General features: G+C 37.4%; 1 protein-coding gene across 1 annotated transcript in view; it reads left to right on the top strand.

Moving 5' to 3' along the window:
- Window positions 1–17,913: 17,913 nt before the first annotated feature.
- FCHO2 (FCH and mu domain containing endocytic adaptor 2) overlaps window positions 17,914–21,565 on the top strand; it is a 207,857-nt gene continuing 204,205 nt past the window's right edge. The window contains exon 1 of the mRNA XM_065405887.1: window positions 17,914–18,052. Coding sequence (XP_065261959.1) covers window positions 18,026–18,052 — 27 coding nt within the window. The 5' untranslated portion in view covers window positions 17,914–18,025. The remainder of the gene's footprint in view (window positions 18,053–21,565) is intronic.

The following is a 21,565-nucleotide window of genomic DNA, read 5'->3' as shown; positions in this document are numbered from 1 at the left end:
ACCATTACCAGAACAACTGACAAGTACTTGTGTGTATTTGTGACACACTCATTTCTGACTTCTGTAACATAATTCTTGTACAGCCGGAAGTAAGAGGAGGTGACTCTGTCCCATCCCTATCTTGTATTGGGGCAGAAAAATCTGTTTAATATTGTCAAAACAAAGGACGCTTCAGAGCTCTTGACACATTGGGGTAGTGTAATGCAATTTCTGCACCAAGGAAGTCGTAGCAGTGCTGGATGACCAGAGCGAAAGAGAGAAGGAAACTCTCAGAAACCTGAATTAGTTGTGCCTCAATCTAGCCATCAAAAAAGAAGTCCCTGGCCAACCTCCCACCATGTGAGGACAGTTTTGAAGAGCCTGTCAAAACAGCTTAGCAAATAGATTTGAAGGTCTTTGCACATAGATAAATCAGATGTTGGGCAATCATTATGGCATGCATGGAAAAATGTGAATGATAAACTGCTTCCTGTATTCTTCAAGGGCCCAATGGTATCTGAGCTTCTACGAGACCTTATTTGTGCCTGTACTAGTAGGGGTCACTGCAAAATCAAATATCTGTAGTCAGAACAAGCTTCCCTGAACAGAACTGTGTACATGCCAAAGGAATGAAGACTGTGGTAACCCACGTTCACGTGACAGGAATCATGATGAACAAGATCATGTTGACTAGAAATGGCACCAGTGCCATTACATTTCAATGATACCTGTACAAATTTATCAAATTTTGTTTTACCTTTTAGATTTTTGTGATGCTTTGGGATCAGAAAGAAATCCAATTTTATGTCTTGAAATAATGCATAGTCATTCCAGTAACAGAAACAAATACAGATATTTCAAAGTGGTCATTTTAATGTGTTGGTGTCACTGTTTCTATGGTAACGACGCCACTTGACAGCTCCACATCATCCCTCATCTTAAAGTAAACATAATAAGCTTTCAAGTGGTGTGTGTAGAAAGCATACATTGGGGTGGCGGGGAGGGGAGAATTGTAAAACATATATGATGGGGCAAAATTAAGGTTGCATAGTCAACCTTAACATTTCATGACAAAGTGATGAACTCAGTATTCTTTTAATGTGACTAATTTTTGTGGGGAATAAAAGTAGAAATCAGTTCCTCTATCAGCGCTGTTTAAATGGTCCTGCAAATTTTGGTCCTCCAACCTTAGAGTCTAAAGTGAGTGTGGAGGTACTATAGGGAATTTTTTTATTCGTGAACTCAAACCATCAGTATGTTCCTGGACAGTCAGAAGCAAATCTATTTCAGGCTGTTACAACTTGAAAAGTGATTTAAAAATATCATTAAGAGGTTCAGTATTTGTCATCTAAATGACTCCTTTGAAAATCTGATCAGTTTACAAGTGAAAATATTTTTTTTTGGAACTACAGATGTGATGCACTCCAAGAAGTAGTTTGAGAAATAGAATTGATTCCCAGTTCCAATTGAGTGGACAGTATCAAAGTATATTCAATATAGTTTCATACTTGGTTGAATTTTGTTATGGAATATTTAAATCTCTGTAATAATGGATCTGTGTTGTCTTGTGGGAAAACTATGTTGTAGTACAGGGGTAGGCAACCTATGGTACGCGTGCCAAAGGCGGCACGTGAGCTGATTTTCAGTGGCACTCGCACTGCCCGGGTCCTGGCCACTGGTCCGGGGGGCTCTGCATTTTAATTTAATTTTAAATGAAGCTTCTTAAACATTTTAAAAACCTTGTTTACTTTATATACAATAGTTTAGTTATATATTATAGGTTTATAGAATGAGACCTTCTAAAAACGTTAAAATGTGTATTACTGGCACGCAAAAACTTAAATTAGAGTGAATAAATGAAGACTCAGCACACCATTTCTGGAAGGTTGCCGACCCCTGTTATAGTATTAATTCGTTATTTCTGCATTGTGATTTTGGAAAACTATTTCATAAATATTGTTTTATCCACATTACATGTGAAGTGAGTTCTATATTGACATAAGTTTAATGGGTTTGTCTAGTTAAAGTAGGATTTATTACATGATACGTTTTTAGTTTTTTATTCTGAAAATATCAGTGCTGGTGAAAATTGTTCAAAATTAAGCTTACCATATAAGAGTGGACAAGTTAGTGTATTTTTTTTAAGGCAGGAAGATTTGTTGTTTTCCTGACTTAGAACAAAAGGTGTATAAATGAGAAGAGATTGATACTGTTTTTTTTTAAAGGCTGTTAAAGAGAATCTGAATGGTGTATCTATTTTAACAAAAAATAGTGTAAGTTGTTTACCATAAAAATGTTTATTTTTGACCCTGCATAGCTTAGTAAATTTAAACCTGTTTCTAATTGTGCTAATTGTGCTATTTTTCTCTTTTTACAGGTCCTTCAGTCTAGGAGACTGAGGGAGCCTCTGCACCCAGGGAAAATGTTACCCTTTACTGGGGGGAAGGGTAAACCAGTAGGGAATACAGTACAATCCCAAGCATACTGGGAGGGGCGGGAGGGAGGTGTTGCCGTCACTGTATTAAGTCGATGTTGGGAAACGTTTTAACATCTGGAGCCTTTGTGGGTGAAAATCTGTCTCCTATTACAACTCTGCACTGGATGTGAAGAAGCAAAAAAGAGAATCTATTCACAAAACAGCACATTCTGCAATATTATGGGGAATTGTACCAAAACAAGAACCATATAATTGAACCATAGGGATACGTAAAAAGGAAAACTATTTTGCGCACAATAAAGGAAACCTAAGAATGGGGGTGGGGGTTTACAAAAATCCTTTGACTGTTTAAGTAAGGGTTTTCTCATTATTTCATCCTGCTTGATGGGATTCCTAGGTATTTGCATGTTAATGAAGAACTACACAAATGAAGTTAGTACAGTTAAAATGCAGCTTGCTACCTGTATTAGGAACTGGCACCTGCAGTGTACAATATAGAAACCCCATAATAAAGTAATAAAGGTTAACTTTAACAAAATGAAGCAACTTGCAAGATGCCAAATGAGTCACTCCTTTCATTTTTTTGGGTGGGGGGAGGGGCATTTCAAAGGAAAGATTGACATCTTAATTTTATATTAAAAACTTTAGTGGATATGATTTGATGGTTGTACTTCATTAGATTTAATTTCTAGAGTAAAGCATTATTCTTAACATGCAGTTTAAGGTTCAGGCATGCATTCTGGCTCATAGTGATCAGAAGTAATTTAAATTAGTGGGAAAGTAGCATGCTTGCATCACATAGAGTGAGATTGGTATACTTTTACTTATGTTGCGCCAGTTTTGTGTTGCAGTTTACCAATTTAATATAGCCCTGCATTTAAAAATCCTTTTTTAAAGATTCTGTGGATTTTATTTTTATTAAGAATATAGATATAAAGTACTGTAGTTTACAATTAGGCCTTGAAATATCTTTTTAGGATCTGTTAAGAATAAGATTGATATTGTATTGTGTGTAACCGGCACAATGTGGAAAGCTGATATAGCTGTGCAAAATATTTGCCTCTGTGCTGTCAGTGTGATGTGCTTTCTGCATGGTTATATACTACTAGTGATTTTATCAGAACTTCTAAAAATGAGTTACATGGTAAGACCTGTTAAAGGCTGCATAAATGTTAGTTGGCACGTAAAGACAATTGTAGAAGTTGATGACATGATAGCTATATTTCATTGTTTATTCCCACTCAACATATTACCTTCTATGCTTTCTTTTTTGTTCAAAGCATGATCTTTAAGAGATGTTTAAGTTAATGGATGTAATGCAGGGTATCTACACTGTATCGGCGCATGATGGTGGCCCTTTGTGTCGTAGTTAAGTGCACAAGGGTGCAAGTTTAAAAGCTACAGAGTGAAAGTTGGTTTGGATCCTCTTCATTTCATTTGTTTGGCTTTTCTGTTGTTTTTCTCTACTTACGTGTATTCCTGTGAATAAATCCTTGTTAAGTTAACCCTTTACTTTTCCTTCCATGTGTATTTTCTTATGTACTGTGAATGTGAAAACCTAACTGGTACACTTGATCTTGTGTCCATCTGAAAGTGCAAGTCTTTATTAATTTAGATTGCCTAAAGAGTATCCCATGATGATAAAGGAAAATGGAGAGATTTTAACTCTGCTGGTCAGAGGTGAAGCCACACCTTTCCATTTTTCAAGTGCTGCGTAATTAATCTAAAACAAAATTAAGCCATAACAGCCTTTTTATAGTTTTAGTTTCTTACTGTTGCATTGCAGAATGAATACTGGATAACAGTTTTTGTAAGAACTTAATCTTCTTTGCATGGTTCTATTCTTTAAGAATGTTTGAATAATTTAGCCATTGCACTGAAGTTTGAGATGTGTGGTAAATGCTGTTTAAAGAGGTTTTTTTAATGCATGGTAGCATGCACAAGTTTTACACATTCCTTTTTTTGGCTTTTCAAAATTATAGTAGATTATCTTGTTTGAAGATAGTTTTGACATATACTGACTAAATTCAGTAATGCTAGTACATGATACTTACTCATTTTGTTTAATCAGAACTGCATGTGATGATTTGCTTTCAAATTCAATTGCGTTGTTAGAAACTACAAATCTTCCTTCTTGGCTAATAATTCTAAAGTGAGTGGGTAATAGGTTTCTTTGACTAAAAATATGTCCGACATATTACTATTAAAATGTAGTGAGGTAGGATTTTGTAATTTCTTGTATAGGTTAAACATTTGGCAACAGTTTCAGGAAAAAAACTATAGCTTTTCCAGATTAAAATTTTGCATACAATATAAAACCTACTTTATAGTGCAGTGTTGTTTGGATTTTATTTAAATTTAGCTATAACAATTGCAGCAACCTCACTAACTGGAGGAAAAATCAGTCAGATTAGCCCATCATATCCACTTTTATGTGTGTATTTTAAATCTGTATCTATAAACGTGTGACTGTTTACAGATGTGAACTGATCTGGTATAGCACTAAGGAATATAATCAAAACAATGCAAAATTAAACAATACTGCCATAATCATAGTACTTTAATAGGTCCACTGGTATATTTTAAAGCAAATTAAACCATATTCCTAATGCATAATAGTACAGGGATTTGCAGAAGACATTTAGGTTATAACTTGAGGTAAGAAAAGTTCTGATTCAGCATTAACCGTTGTAATTCAAATTGTTGCATCATGGGATATATATAAAGCATCTTAATTCTTGTGGTGTAGTTTTGCCAGTTTTTGAATGTTGACTGAATGTTTATACCAGTAGAATTGTGCGTTTGTCTTTGTTACATTCCAGTGTTTCTGCCTCTTGGCATGCTAAAAGCACGGCTTACTTCATCTGCTCCTTACACACTGAATAAAGTGCTGTTAGTGTGCTAAACTACAGAAATAGCCGCTGCTAAGTGATAATGTAGATTTTCTACTTGAATATTTTGTTGTAGGAACCTCAGGAGGTCAGTGTTTACTGTTTTTATATGCCTTGTTTTTCCTGTTTGAGTTTCCCTTTTTGAAGGATTCTAACAGTGAACAAAAGCTGCTGATCAACCTAAGTTGGTAACAGAAAGTGTATTTAAATTTTTAAATGCACCTTTTTGGCAGTTCTAAATAGCAGTTAAATTAGTCTTAAAGTTCAATACCACAGTTTTTCATTTATACATTCAGAAAACAAGTTGTCTTTTTTCATTTAAAAAAAAAAAAATTGTAGACTACTTCATGACTTCAGGCAATGTAAGCAAAATGATCAATTTTGTAAATTTTTTGAAGCTTGATTATTTTCTAAATCAGTTTGTACATAATTAAAATTGTAATAAGATAATTCTTATGTTTCAGTTTATTGCTACTTATTAGAGGTTGTACCCAAGAGATCACTTTTAAAAGAATGGGTTTAAAATTTATAGCCATTATGATTTTTAAAATTTAAGTAGCATAAATTTTGTACTAAACAATCTTGACATGCACTGTGATTTTTTGTTAAGACTTCCTTTAGCATTGATCTGAATTACTTAAGCTGCATATATGTATAATATAATCAAATATATATTCGAAAATTTTAAGTGGCTTTCCTCAACTGAAACTCATTGCTACTCCGACATGAAATATTCAGATACTAGTTTTATCTCAGGTGAATACTCTTGTACCCTTTTGTTCACAACATATGTATAAAACAGTCTCAATTATACCAGTTTATGTATTTCATATATGTATTTTCATATATGTCTTAAATGCTTACAATCTAAATTAACCTGCTATGGGACAAAAATGATTTTTGCTTCACATCAGTCACCTATTTTATTCATATTGAATGTATTAACAGATAAAGGTGCAAAACAATCTTCCTTGGAGAAGACTGCATCCATGCATAACAGCAACTAAAATACTTCATAAATAGTGCTTTAAATAAAGCATTGCATAGGAAGTTTTTTTGTTTCAAATATTATTAAAGTTATAACTTGGCATTAATTGCTTCTCAATATTTTTTTTCACGTAAGGTGATGGACCTTTAAAATACTGTATAGGGTCTACAGACTATTTTACTTTTTTTTACTGTAGCTTTAGGTAAAGATTCAGATCTATAATGAAACTGCTGCTGTAAACCACTTAACAACATGCAGTAATGTAAGTTAGACACTGATGCAGTTTGCTTACATATTCATTACATGTTATTGGCAATACCTAATCTTGGGTACAAGTTTGATACACTAGTTGTAGGTTTCATATGTATATTCTTTAATATGACTTACATGTGTCAGGTTACTAGACATCCTCCTCCAGTACAAAAACGCTGTCTATATATGGTTCTTGCTTTTTGCACTTATTGTTGGAGCTAAATCAGTTTTAGGTTATTCTAAATGAAAACTGTAATAAGATAAGTACATTGTGACTTGCCTTTCCAATGTGTATTGTGCTAAAATAATAAAGATACTTAAAAATCTGAATGTATTCATGCGAGGGGAAGTTAAAATGGATGTATAATAAGGTTAAGTCCCATGCTTTGTTGGACAGTGTACTTTTAAACAAATCTACTTTCCAAGCAAGTTCAAGGCTTACAGTGTAGTATCCCTTTTCTGTAAGTTGATACTGTTGAGGTACTTTATCCTTAAATATCTTTCTATGGGTGAGCAACAAAACTGAGAAAGCCTGGGTGACTTTCATGGGGGCAACGATTGGACAACACTGTGTAATCAGGTTTATTTGGTTGTAGAAATTTTCTGTTAATAGTACCTTATCTCACAAGGAAAAAGAGGTGGATATGTTGTAAATAACCTAACTTAATACCTAAACAGTTATAAAACTGTTAAGATTGGATGCAGTGAATAAAATAGTTTAGAATTAGCAAAATGATTGGATCTTTCTGCTGACAACTTAGGTTGTATGAGTTTTGCTTGAAAGCTTTAAATCTGATGTTTCCTGTACCTGCCATGTTAGAATGTTTCCTTCAAACATATCCTCCTGCAACTTCTCAAGCTGTACTAAATTGAGTGATATTTCTTGAAGTCTGCCTCTGTGCTAATAGAACTTCATTTTAAATAGAATATGGTTTTAATTTTTGATAAGCTGCTGAATTTTAAAGAGTTTTTGGGGCCACCAAATATTTTGGATCATGCAGAGAATATATATTGTACTGTAGTAATTTTGTATTTACATTTGTATGATGTGACATAATAGATGTGAATGTTAATCACTGCTTGACTATGTTAATAAAGTTGTTTAAATATAGATATTGCACTCTGATTTTTAATGGAAGATAATTTCATGTCCAGACATATTTTTTTGTACTTAGTAGTGCACTCTTGCGGTTCAGCTCTGTTCTGAAGGCTGTAAATCCTGTCAGTTTTGAAATGAATAAGACTTTCTCTTTAGTTGAAAGAAAATGATCTCTGGCTCAACTAACACCTGTAATCCAATTAACTTTGTTCTAGATGCCTCACACTCTATTGATATTTTGTAAATATATTTGTAGAAGCAAAAGGTTGTACCTAAATTGAAATAAAACTGTATTTGGTGATACAGGTAACTTTTGCCACCTGGGAATGGGACATTGACTGCATTCAGTATCTGTTTTAAACAGCATAACTTAAAAACATTTAATGTGCCAAAATTAAGTTTCATTTACCACACAACACTGATAAATCTGAATAGAAATAATGCTATGAAAGGCACAAAACTTCTATTTTTTAATCTGTTTTAATAAAAAGAACTGCCATCTTCTCATGATTTAGGATCAGATCTTCAAGTGGTGTAAATGTGCGTAGCTTCACTGACTTTAGTGGAGCTATGCCAGTTTATACCAGCTGAGGATCTGTTTCTTAGTTTTCTACACAACCTACTGCTGCAAAATCCGGTGATGTGAAAGTGTAAAACTGACACTGATAGAATTATGAACAAAATCCATGTACATTACTATTAATTTGACTATCCAGTATTCAAAATTGACCTGAATTGGTCAAAAGAAGTTAACATATTATGTATATAGTTACCCTCTACAGTTAGACTTTTGCTAAAACACTTCTCAGTATATTTTGCTGAATAGAAAATTACTTGCACAGGACTATAATAATTTTATATATACCATTTATACTTTGGAATGGCAGTGTGTCCAGTCTATTTACCCACTTTCCATTTAAGATTGCAGAAGAATCCTATTAGATGGATGAGTCTGACTTGTTTCAAATTTAGAACAAATACAATGTACAAAATGTGAAAACAATATTTTTACTGGCAGCAATACTGAAAACCTGCATAAAAAATTAGTTACACCTTGCATCTTCACTCTACCCTACTTTAGTCCTGTTGGACAGGTGATGCCAATCAGAGTTGCAGAGTTAGAGGTTTAGGCTTTTATATAATCTGATGGATTTCCATTCTGTTTCTGTTCCTGCTCTATTGTACAGTTGTAACTTTAATATTAATTGATATGAGGCTTAATCACTTATCTATAGCACACTAGCACAGTTACTGACTTTTAAAATTAATGTGTTTTGGAGATAGCTATTTCGGAGGTGGGGTTTTCAGAACTGGTAGCATTTTCAGAAAATAGATGGGCTTTTTTTTTTGGATACTTTCAGAGCAAACTGACAATACTTAGCTAATCAGTATATGAGTTGTTATTCCCTTCAAATCAACCCTCTGTCTTTTAGTTGTAGAGAGACCCAACATAAGATGAATGACTTCAGATGTTTCATATAGTTCACTGAAAATATGTAGATAATCTAGTTCTAGGTTTTATCTCTCCATGAGCATTTATCAGACACCCATCACTTTGGTTTCTAGGTGCCAGCAGCCTTTTACCTGCCTTCCCTTGAGATGAATCAGTAGGAACCCAAACATTATTTTCAAGTTGGTCTGTTTCATCTCCTTGTGTCTAAAGGAGTCCTGTTATACAAGCTTTGATCCCTAATCTGTTTTAAGATTTCCTCTTGTTAGAAGAACCTAAGATACTTTAGCCATTTCTCAGAGAAAATTGGGGGAAAAAACTCCAATACTGGTTTCCAGAGCTTACAGCTAAGAGAGTCCTTGTTCCTTTCTTCCCTCTCTTAACAGGCTGTATAGTGACTTGTTCCTCAGTACTAAAATGCAGGATGCCGGGAGGTCATATAGGATCAGAAAAAAGCAAGAATTTTATCTGGGCAATAGACTTAATGATAGGAGAGAGAGTCCAGTGGTTAGGACACTAGTTTAGGAATTGAGGGAGGAGACTTGGATTCAATTCCCTGCTCTACCATGTATTTGTGGGACCACCCATTTTAATTTCTCTGTGCTAGTTCCCCATCTGTAAACAAGGGGTAATACTTCCCTCTCTCACAGGGTGTTGTGGGGATCAATACATTAGAGATTGTGGAGTGCTTTGAGAGCTGATGAAAATGCTACATAAGAGCTAGGTGTTATTTCTATTAATCTGAAATGCGGATCTCTAAAATATCTCGATTTTCTCTCCTTGCCAATATTAGGAGAATGGCAAATAATGAAGAGGACATGTCAATTGATACAGAATGATCTGGATTGCATGGTAAACTGGGCATAAGCACAGAGTAGTATGTATTTTAATATGGCCAAATGTAATATGGCCTATACATCTAGGAACAAAGAATGTAGACCATACTTTCACAGTGTGAGAGACTATCCTGGGGAGCAGTGATTGTGAAAAAGATTTGGTGGTTGTTGGCTTTTCAGCTGAATGTGAGCTCCCAGTGTGGTGCTGGGGCCAAAACACCTAATGTGATCCATGCATGTATAAACAGTGGAATACCTAGTAGGAGTAAGGAGGTTATATTACCTCTTTTTGGCACTGGTGCAACTAGAGCTTTGACTCCTAGACTGAAGAGTAAATTGCCATTTTTTTTGTTCCCCACATAGGTACTTACTCCTGTGATTAAATTACCCCTTAACCTTTTAAGATTGAGCTTCTTGAGTATCTATTTATCATAAGGCATGTTCTGTAATCCTCTAACATTCTCATGAGTCTTCTCCGAAGCCCTACTTCTAATGTATCTGTCCTCCTTGAATTGTGGACACCAGAATTGGGCAGAGTACTCCAGGAATGATCTCACTAGTGAGTAATATCACCTCTCTACTGTTAGATACCCCCTCTTTATACAGACAAGGATTGTGTTAATCCTTTTAGCTACAGTGGTTTTCAATATTTTGTCATTTGCGGACCCCTAAAAGAATATCAAATGGAGGTGTGGACCCCTTTGAAAATCTTAAGACAGTCTGTGGACCCCCAGAAGTCCACTGACCACATGTTGAAAACCACTGAACTGCTGATGATGATTGTTATTTCTGTGCTTTTCAGAGTGTCTGCATCCCAGGATAGTCCTCCATCTTTTGTCACCTACGTTCTTTGTTCCTTACATTTGTCAGTATTAAAATCCATGTTCAAAGGAACCCACCTTACCAAAGTGATACAAATTGATCTGGGTAAGTGATGTGACCCCATTGTTTACCATTTCACAAATTTTGTAGTCTGTAAATTTTACCAGCAACAATTATCTTAAAGATCCATTAATAAAAATATTTAATAGCATTTGGCCAAGAATAGATCTATGCAGGACCCCACTGGAAATGCCATCATAGAATAATTATTCCCCATGTACAATTACTTTTTGAGAGCGATCCGTTAACCAGTTTTTAAATCCGTTTAATATGGGCTACATTGATTTTTGTATGGTGCTATTTTTTATCAGAAGGACATGTAGGCCTAAATTAAATGTCTTACATAAGTCAATTATGTCAATACAGTTGTCAACCAAACTTTTAATCTCAGAGGCTTTCTATAAAACCATGTAGTGGCATTAATTGTGATACCCTCCTTTAATATTTTACTGATTGTGTCCCATATGAACCTTTCTATGATTTTGCCTGGGGTCAGACTAACTGACATCTAGTTACCTGGGTCATCCCATTTACCCTTTTAAAATACTGGTACATGAGCTTTTTTCTAGTTCTTTGGAACTTTCTCTGTGTTCAAAAACTTCTTTAAAAAAATCAACATTAATGGTTCAGAGAGCTTTTAATACTCTTAGGTGCAAGTTATCTGGTCCTGCTAATCTGTAAAATGTTTAAAGTTAATAGTTGCAGTTTTAACATCCTCCCTAGTTACTGATGATAATGAAATATTTTCTATTCTAAGATATATGAATAAATCATCCTGTTTCTTTACAAACACAACAAATATTTCTTCAAGGCCTGATCCCTATGTATGTTCCACTATGGGTGTGGGCATTCACTCCACACACCTGCACTCAGAGAATTCTTGTAAGCAAAGTCTGTTGGTCCACACATGTGCCCTAGCCTTCCTCATGCTTTCAACCAAAGGCAAAAAGGGCGCAGAACAGATTAGATAGCTCTCCTTCAATTTCTTCTATCTCAAAATATGGGAATGGAGCTTCCTCTTTAATAATCCTCCACAGAAAATTAGTAAACCCTAGGAAATCCATTCTTTCTGTAACGCTGGACCTTAAAGCAAGCCTGTTCAAGATGCATTTTTTCAACATCTAAATTTTGAGGCAATGTCGATTTTTATGACAGTTTAGATGGCTTTTTTATCCTCCTGCTTCAGCAGAAAGGATGGAATTTTGCTGAATACTACTAGTTGCTTCCTTCTTTGCTTTTCTTTTGACTCGTTCCCTAAACTGATTATTTCTATAGTGATAAGTTTTTAAGATTGACTTAACTGATTTGGATATCCCATATTTTTCTTAAGTTAGCTTAATGTTTGTGTAAAGCTCTGAATTGATGTCAGGAAACTAAAGTGGGCTAGGTCCCTGTTCTTCTGGCCTTTCTCTGCCTCCCTCTCTGCCCCCTCCCTTCATTCCATAGTGGACACAGTAGCAGGGCAGGAGCCACTGTTTCATTCTGAAAAATAAGATGTTTCTAAAATGTGAAAGTGAGGCTATGACTCCTCTCCCAGATCTCCCTCCAGTACAGGAACCATGGCCAGGAATGAGGCTCCCAAACGATTATCTTGCTTATGGGAATGAGCTTTGAGTCTCCGCTCTGCTCCTCCAGCCTTTGCTGCCATCGTCTGGTCAGAAAAATAGTTACAGCTGTGACTCTATTTCCATTCCTCTCTCCCCCACAAAGCCAGTACAGGCACCAACGGTGTTATGACAACACACTAGCTTATTTTAAATAAATGAATGCCTGATGCTGATTCCCTCCCCTCATCCCTTCCTTGGACTTGACCCTACAGAGTGGTGGTGGTATTCCACCATGTTTACAGCACATCCATCACTACTCCAGAAACAGACTTTTCCAGCTCTGTGCAGTCTCAAGACTCAATCAGGTTACAGTGCCAAAAGGGATCCAAAAGACCTGACTTGCCCTGAGATTCTGTGAACAGCCAACCTTTCCTCCAGTCGGATCATGCCATGACAATGCACTATTTTACATTTCACAGACCAAATTGGGAGGAACTGTCTAAGGAAACAGCATAGAAAAGAAAACAGAAACCTATTATCTATCCACTGTACAGGCCCCAAGACAGTAACAGAAAACTACCTGAATTAACATTGATGCTAATCAATGCAAGGTGTGTTGCCAACAAGTATGACCTCTTCAGAGAGGAAGCACCCAACAGAGCTTACATCAGAGACCTTGCCTGATGACACTTCAAGCTCTGTTAGCCCACCTTCTCTTCCTCTCACTCCACCCTTCAGCTTCTTGGCCTATCATAGACAGGACAAGGCTGGTGGCACTGCATTCACCTTTTCAAACATCAAATCCAAGAAGATCCACAAGTAAGATAAATTCACTCCAGGGTGTATTTGATTTAAATCAAATTCATTTAAATCATGATTTAAATCACTAGTCAGGAAGACTCTATTTAATCATGGATTTCTACATAAAAGTGCATTCTTGTTGGTTGTTATTACCTTAATACGTATTCTTCACAACTCAGATAGATGTAGGTTTCATTTTTAGAAGGTACACGCTATACATTTTTAAAGTGATTATTTTGAAAACTTCAGATTAGTTTTACAACTATATCAGAAAATGAATGTTTTTGGTTATTTCATTTACCAAAGGTAATTGAAGCAGATATTTACAAAGTCATTGGGAGGTGAACTATCTCCAATTCAACAGGTTAATCATTAATATTTGGAGGATTTTCTTGCCATGCTGTATTAGGAGGAAAACATCACCAGACAGACATTTACATTGTTTTATTTAACTAAAACAACAATGTCATGTATTCTGGATTTTTTTTCTTCAACAGCAAACATATAATATTTTAACAGAACAAGCATATGAATTTTTGAATTTAGTTAAACATTCACGTTTTTTAAAATGAGATGTTTTTGTTAAAATTGTTAACTAAAATAGTTAAAAGAAACATTAAAAAAAATTAGTGTCAGCCAGGTCAACATGAGAAACTTAAAATATAAAGGGCTAAAGGGAAGTCATCTTCACCTTCATTTTCATGTTCCTGTTTGTTTATGATCTGGAAAAGAAAAACAAGCTTTCCTGCTTTTTCAGGTCCCAAACGATTTCTCAATTTGGAATGAATTAGTCCAAAGGAAGAAAATATTCTTTCTACACTGGCAGAAGAAGCTACTGCTGTTAAGTGAGATTCACTTCAACAGTCTCTGAATCCAAGTGCTTAAGTGACTTCCACCAGTTCACTGGTATGACTTTTCTTTAAAACATCATCAGCAAACATATATTTCTTGAATGGTTTACCCTTAGCTCTGAAGTTTATTATAGTTGGCATTATGGAGAGATGATTTCTGGATGTTGATGTCATAGCCAATTCGTCGTCTTCAGCAGTTAAGGTTTGACCCTGATACTGAGTATTGAGAATATCTGCAAGAAAATGAGCTGGAGATAGTGCTTGTCCCATTAGTTTTTTTTAATGCTTGTGATTTAACCCTGTCACTGCATATTTCTCTTTTTAAGATCTCACTGTTTCAACAGCGTCAGCAATAAAACAGCTATTTCCCTGCATTTTGTTCAAGGCTACAGAAATAGACTTTAGAGTACTCAGCATGTGCTCAACATTTCTCTTAAGCCCAATGTTAAGAACTTTGACTGTGACAGTGCCATCTATTTTTTCACAATTTTGTTCACAAACTGTCATCAGATTAGGCCAGTTCTTGATATAGTGCTCAAAACAGTCCACTACTGAGTTCCATCGCACGTCTTGTGGGAGAGTTAGCTTGGTTCCTCCCACTTTTTTCAGAGCAGCTGCTGCAAAGTGGTTGTTACAGAAGTATTTTGCAATTTCAACAACATCAGTGTTCCAGGAATAAAGGCTAAAGTCTTTGACTAAGACGTGCATCAATGAGCATTGCAACCATATGCTATTAGCTTGGGATTCTCTTCTAAATAATTTCTTCTCATCTTGGATACATTTGCAGCATTGTCTGTGACCAAGCTGCGTACTAGACATTTGATCTTTTTTTTCCAGTTTCTTATAGCTTTTACTGCTACTTCTTGTAAGTATTCTGCTGTGTGTGCATTTCCTGATGTATCAATTGTTTCTGTAAAGAAGACATACCCTTCTGTTGTCACACAAGCACATACAACAGGATCATTGTGGACATTGCTCCACCCACCACGACTCAGGTTAACAATTTTACCCTCTAGACGTTTTGCACACTGCTCAATTTCTTTTTTATATGCTTTATCCAGCAATTTGCCTGCGACATCTGCTCTGTTGGGTGGACTGTATCCTGGTCTTAATGACTGAACCATGTTAATGAAGTGTGGGTTCTCAATCATACGGAAAGGAGAGTTTGTTGCATAAACAAACAGGGCAGTTTTTTCATCAATTACGTCTTTTTGTAGTCTGCTGGTTTTTATCACAAACTTATCTATGGTTGTTTCTGGATGATGGGGATTTTTTTTTCTTTTTGCTACAGGTGATATACTGTGGCTGTGATATTCATGTTGTGACTGAAACGTTATCATTGGCAGATAACTCTGAAACTATAGAAAACGATGGTGATCTTGAAGGTGGATAGACTTCAGAATCCTGTATGTTGAGGATGGATTCTCCTAAACAAAATAAGTCAATGCAGTTACTTAATTATGATTAGCATACTGATCATTTAGTATTACTCATTGCATTCACTGACACTCAATACTACTTTAAAGGTGAAATTGTAAGAGGAAGATCTGCCTATTTCAGCTATTTTATTTATCACAACTGCATCTGAAATGATAGTACCATAGAGTAACAACTACAGTTTTTGCTCAAACATGAGAATTCAAGAATAGTCCAGAAGGAAGACAGGCAGTCCTTAAGAAAGAAGTATGAAATAAAAAAGTTTACCAACCTGAAGATACTGCATGTTCAGACATATTCCATTCATCATCTTTAACACAGCTTCCTGAGAAGGAACACTTCTCATGATGTTGTTTCATTCAGGCAACCAGGCCTTGCATTTCTTTATTGCACTGTTTGCATTTTGCACACATGCCTGTCTTACCCACTGTAGAGGCACTTTTCCAGCCTGCTGCTATTATAGGTCTTCCCTTCTCGTGAGAGAATGGTATATTTCAAATCAGTGAATTAATCTTCCCTTCCTCCTTCAAACGTACAATAATTTGACCACCACTGAAGAAATCCACCTTGGATGTATCTGTTCTACCATTTTGGAGCAAACTCATAGAGACGTTAGCTAATGGATAACTACAATTCATCTAATTAAAGCTAATATCCTAGAACCCAGCACAATCTGGATTTAGGCTGGGACGTGGGCTGGAACTGGGGTGACCAGATGTCCTGATTTTATAGGGACAGTCCTGATTTTTGGGTCTCTTTCTTATATAGGCTCCCGTTACCCTCCACCGCTGTCCTGATTTTTCACATTTGCTGTCTGGTCACCCTAGATGGAACCTACTTTAGGTCCTGATATACGATGTGCTACGGTCAGTGGATAGTGGCCAGATGTCCATTCTCATCCTCCTGGGCCTCTCTGTAGTATTTGACACTGTTGACCATGAGAGACAGCTGTTCTTTTTGAGAGAGGTGGCAGCGGTACAAGGTAATGTGCTAAAATGGTTTGAGATCTTTCTTAGAGGGGTACACTCAACAAGTAGTGATGGGAAACTGCACCTCCACTACTGCATTTCTTACTTTTGGAATCAGGTAAGGATAAATTCTCTCTGGTCCTGTTCAACATCTATATGCAGTCACTAGGTGAACCAGTAAGCCATGTATGTAAGAGTCAGCACTATGCAGATGACATATACAGGGTGAAGACTAGGAGGAGATAAGACCATACTATTGCCATCAACTCCAAGTTCTCACATAGCAAAATCCACAAGTAATGCTATCTGCCTTGTCTGGTTGGATTGGAAACTCCCATCCTGACAGATGATGAGCTGGCCTGTGTTATACCTGCCTTTGTCACAGCTCCTCTGGACTATAGTGCTGGAATCCTCATGTGGGCATGAAGCTATCAGAGGTTAGGGACCTTTTGCTGAGAAGACAAGCTTCAGCAGTCTGTATTAGCCATGTGGGATACTACCTACACCTCAAATCTGTCCTCTGATCTTTACACTGGCTTCTCAGAGGATGTTGTCAAGTCTTTATAGCGTTTGATGTCTGGACCTAGGATTTCAAAAAGATTGCCTAAACCTCTGTGATGAAAACTTCAGTCAACTTCACTCATTTTGGAACAGTAGCACTCAGTCTGGGTAAAGTTGGTCTGTGCAGGAGATGGATCATTCTCTGGCGTTGGTCTAAGACTGGAATAAACTCTTACAGGAACTAAGGAGTATCTGAAACCTAACCCCCATTTGCTCCAAATGCAAAACGTGCACTCCTTTGATCTTGCCTTTTCTCTTGTGCACGCAGCATGTACATTTAGAACTTGTTCCCTCCGGGGGGGTTTTTTTTAATTTTATCTATAGTGCCTTCTAAGTGATAGGCTCCAGTTGGGGTTGTCTGATCAACATGACGGCCACTGCCAAACCATCCTCCTGGAACTGTAACCTTCCCCTCCCTCCTCACCTTTGCTTCTTGACTGGCTGAAGAAAGGAGTGTAGTTGAACTTTTTTTTCTTCTTTTTTTTGGAAACGTTTTACTAAGGTAGACTTAAAACATTACCACCCGCCATCGAACCTGCCTCAAGAGTCTGGCTTTGCTGGTTGGGTGCGAAAGTTTTTCCTTGAGAGAGTCGGTTCCTCCTTTTACTATGTTAGTTCCCTACATACGTTAGAAGTGGCAAATAGCGTAGCAGGGCCTATGCCTCCTGCTGCCGCCTGGGGCAGCCACCCCGTCCCACGAGCCCTGGACCAGCGCTGCTGTAGAACTCAGGGCAGCGCGAATCCCGCGCTCTCCCCCGGCCGGGCCCCTCTCAGACTCGAGCACCGCCCGCTCTCTATGCCTGTGCACACTCTTGGCCGGGGGCGGGGCGAGAGGTGCAGAGAGACGCCTGCGCACTGGGGGAGGAGGCGGTGGCTGGCTGGCGCGTGCGCGCCAGGGCCGTTTGGGCTGCAGAGTGGCTGCCGCACAGTAACGGAAAGGGCGGCGCTCTGTGGCGGGCGGCGGCGGTGGCTGTTTCCTCCGTTGGGTCTTGGTGGCTGAGGCCGTCGGGGCCGGGCTCACACAACGCTGAGGCGGTGGCGCGGTCATGGCGTCTTTCGTGGAGAGTTTCTGGGTAGGAGCTGTTGGTTGTGTCCGCTCGGGCCGCGACTCCCTCCCGCTCTGCCAGTTGCAGGGCATAGCCGAGTCCCCTCCGGGGCAAGCCGCTTGGGCTCCTACGCCACCCCGGGGCTTGGGCCTTGGTGCGGGAGGAGATGAGGGTCGGAGTCCCCTTGCTCGCGCGCCGTATCCCCGGCCTCTCCCGCTGCCGGTAGCCCTGGGGCCTCGCGTCCCTGCTGCGTACGGAACAGGACAGGGGTGTCCGGGGCGCACACGGAGCCCTGCTGCGGAGGGACCCGTGACCCAGTCCCTTCTGGCACGGGGCACAGCTGAGGCTGGGGTGCCCCTTTGCCGAGTGTCCCTATTGCAGCTCTGGGGAGCCGGCTCCCTGGATCGCGCCAAGGCTAGGGCAGGCTGCTGTGGGTAGAAGCGGGCACAGCTCGCTGTGCGCTGCTGTTGGATATGCGCCGATTCACGATCCTGCAAGGCTGTGGCTGGGCATATTCCAGACATGGTGACTTCGTTGGTATTACCGATCATTTATCTCGAGGGATGCGCTGGAAGGGAACTCCAACTAGGTCTCATTCGTTTCTAATCTCTTTGTTGTTTATTAAAACTCATACTTGAAAGTTAGAGGTTATTCATTTAACTTTTATACAGTAAAACTGCCCCGGTAAATAGCACCGATTCCAGCGTACTGCACTTGTATTAGCAAACACAAACTGTGCTTCCGAAATCATGCCCTCCCTGTGAAAAATGTTTTTCTGCCAACATAGTGGGAGCGATGCAGAGTAACATCAGGAATTTATAGCCTGTATTGAATCCTAGTTTTTTTAATACCTTCCAGTATTATTAGTTTAAATTATCCGGTAGTTTTAACTAATTTACTGCATTGTCTCTGTACTACTACAGTGACATGTTTTTTAAATTTTAGAAATATCTAAATGGAGAGAAATGAACTAAATGTTTTGAGAAATTGGTAGTCTTAATTTCCTGATTTGAGTTACTTACAGAATTGTGAATAATGGATACATGTGCATTGTAGAGAATTTTGATTAGTTTTAACTGGATTAATCCTTTCCTCAGAAAAATTAGAAAACATTGAAAACTAGCTTAAGCCTGTGGGTAGAATTTTTAAACTAACCTTCTACATTGAGAAGTCTTAATTCAAATTTAGATTTTAAGTTTTAGTGTGTTTATCATTAAAATTTTATGTGTAACTTGAAGGGCTCTGTTTTTATTATAGAAACATATGGCCCTTTTAAATGTAAAGCCCATAGATGTGTCTATAATCTTGTGGGCTCTTAGAGCTCTGATGTCTTTGCCTTAATGTTTTTATAATACAAACGTTTATAAACGAGCCATGATAGTTTCAAAGTACGTATTTGCTAAAAATGGAGCAAGGATAACATCAGAAGGGAACGTGTTGCTTTCAGATTTGGCTGCTTTGTAAATATGAATAATAGTTCTTATTTTATAAATATAGTGGAAATTTTATAAATATAGTGGAAATTTTAAGAAATAACCGCATACGTGTTTTGTTTGCAGTCTTAAATTCAACAAATTTCTTAAAACTGCATGTTATTAAATCCAATGTAAAAATTCTGAACAGTAGTACAGCATTGGAGAGGAATGTATGTTTAACTACCATATGAAAACTTTCTTTAGCTTTGTAAATAGCATTTAAAGGGATGCTTGGTAATGTTTGGTGTTAGTTGGTTAACAGTAGGAACAAACAGGTAACCTTTGGTGTTACTTTAACAACAGATAGAAACATAAAATTACATATCCATCTGAAAATTTAGTTCCTACTGTTAACCAAGACGCACAAAATTATTGTAACTGAGATTAGATATTTTTTCTTTTTATTTACTTTGTGCACTTTTCTCAATTTATGTATAGTGCCTTTAACTGTTTTGATGTCCAGTTATGCTTTGTCTCATTGGCAATTCAGTATCACTCATGCATTGCTGGGGGGGGGGAGTTCACATGCACATTCTTCCCCAGGTCCTCCAAGAGAGTGTACCCTAGTAGCTATAGCATTAAGGATGAAGCACAGCAGGTGTGTGTGCACACTGAGACAGGAGAGACGTCTTAATTACTTAGTTAAAAAATCAAAAGTTGATAATGTCTATTTAATTTTGAATGAAACATACACAATATTTTCTGACGTGAAAATTATCTATAAAATCTCAAACCGAAGGTATATTGTCTAGTATAGTCAAATGAAATGTAGCTTAGTCTATTTTCCCATCAACATTTCAGATCAGTTCATTGTTCAATATCATTCTTTCCACATTTCAGATAGGACAGAATATAGACCCTACAATTCCAAATGTATTAAAATGTGTAAAAATGTTGAGCATTTCCAATTCAGACAATGGGGGGGGGGAGGGGAAATAATCCAGTGCACTTAGATGTACAACATATATCCAACAAAGGTACAATTTAAACATATAACATACCACCTCCCTTTACCTTTACAGACTACTTCATGGTTCTATCTAGTGGATAGAACACTGAACTAGGACTCGGGAGAACTGAGTTCTTCTATTCCCCACTTGGCCACTGGCTTGCTGGGTGACCTTGGGAAGTGACTTCACCTTCTTGTTTCCCCATGTGTAAAACAAGGATAATTTTGGAAAGCACTTTGAGATTGAATGATGAAATGCACTATATAAGAGCTAGCTATATTTATTACATAACATTCAGTTACTTTTTTTTTTTTTTTAAACTCTTCATTTATTATTCTAGAGTAAGGAGGCTGGCCATGAAGGGGAAATATATTTAGACTACATTCTTCAGTAACTATTTTAAGTGATTACAGTTTTTGAAACTCACTTGTTGTGTGCCCTTGCCGAACCGGAGTATGTTCCAAGATTTTAGAATAAATGTTTGTTTATGTAGCAGAGGTATCCAAATTCAATCCACAAAGTTGTGAATTAGATGTTCATAGTACTGTGATTACAAATGATAGACATGGTTTGATGTGAACCCAAAGTGGAGTTGAAATCTGGAAAAAAGTCTCAAAATGTACGGTTCAGGATTCTTTTAGAAGGAAAGGATGAGACTTTCAGAGAAAGGAATGCTTGGGGTAGAAAATGAAAACATGGTTTTGTAATGAATCCATATCTATTTAGTGTTGGAATGTACACCAGTCTCCAGTTGAAACTGCACGTATGCCACATGGAAAACTAAACCGTGGATCTTGTGCCTTCCATGGGCCTCCACTGGCTTGAATGCTTATCCTCTTGGTAGTCATTAGGGAAGACATCAGAAACCTGATGGTCTGGTCTGATTCCATTCAGAAGAGGGCAGTGACACATGCAAACACCCTATTTATGTAATTCTGTCTCCAGTACATTAAGCTGCTACTTTTAAGGACTTTTTTGAAAAAAGTATTCAGTAATCTACTGATGTAAACAAAACAAATGTATTTAAAATATATTGTTTTCTTTTCAGTGGTGAAGATTAAGAAACTTTTTAAATAATAGGTTTCTAAATGTTGCCACTTTTAATGGTATTTGAA

Source organism: Emys orbicularis, chromosome 6 (assembly GCF_028017835.1).
Source record: "Emys orbicularis isolate rEmyOrb1 chromosome 6, rEmyOrb1.hap1, whole genome shotgun sequence".
Lineage (NCBI taxonomy): Eukaryota > Metazoa > Chordata > Testudines > Emydidae > Emys > Emys orbicularis.
The sequence above is the reverse complement of the archived record's forward strand: the minus strand, read 5'-3'. Positions and strand labels throughout refer to the sequence as shown.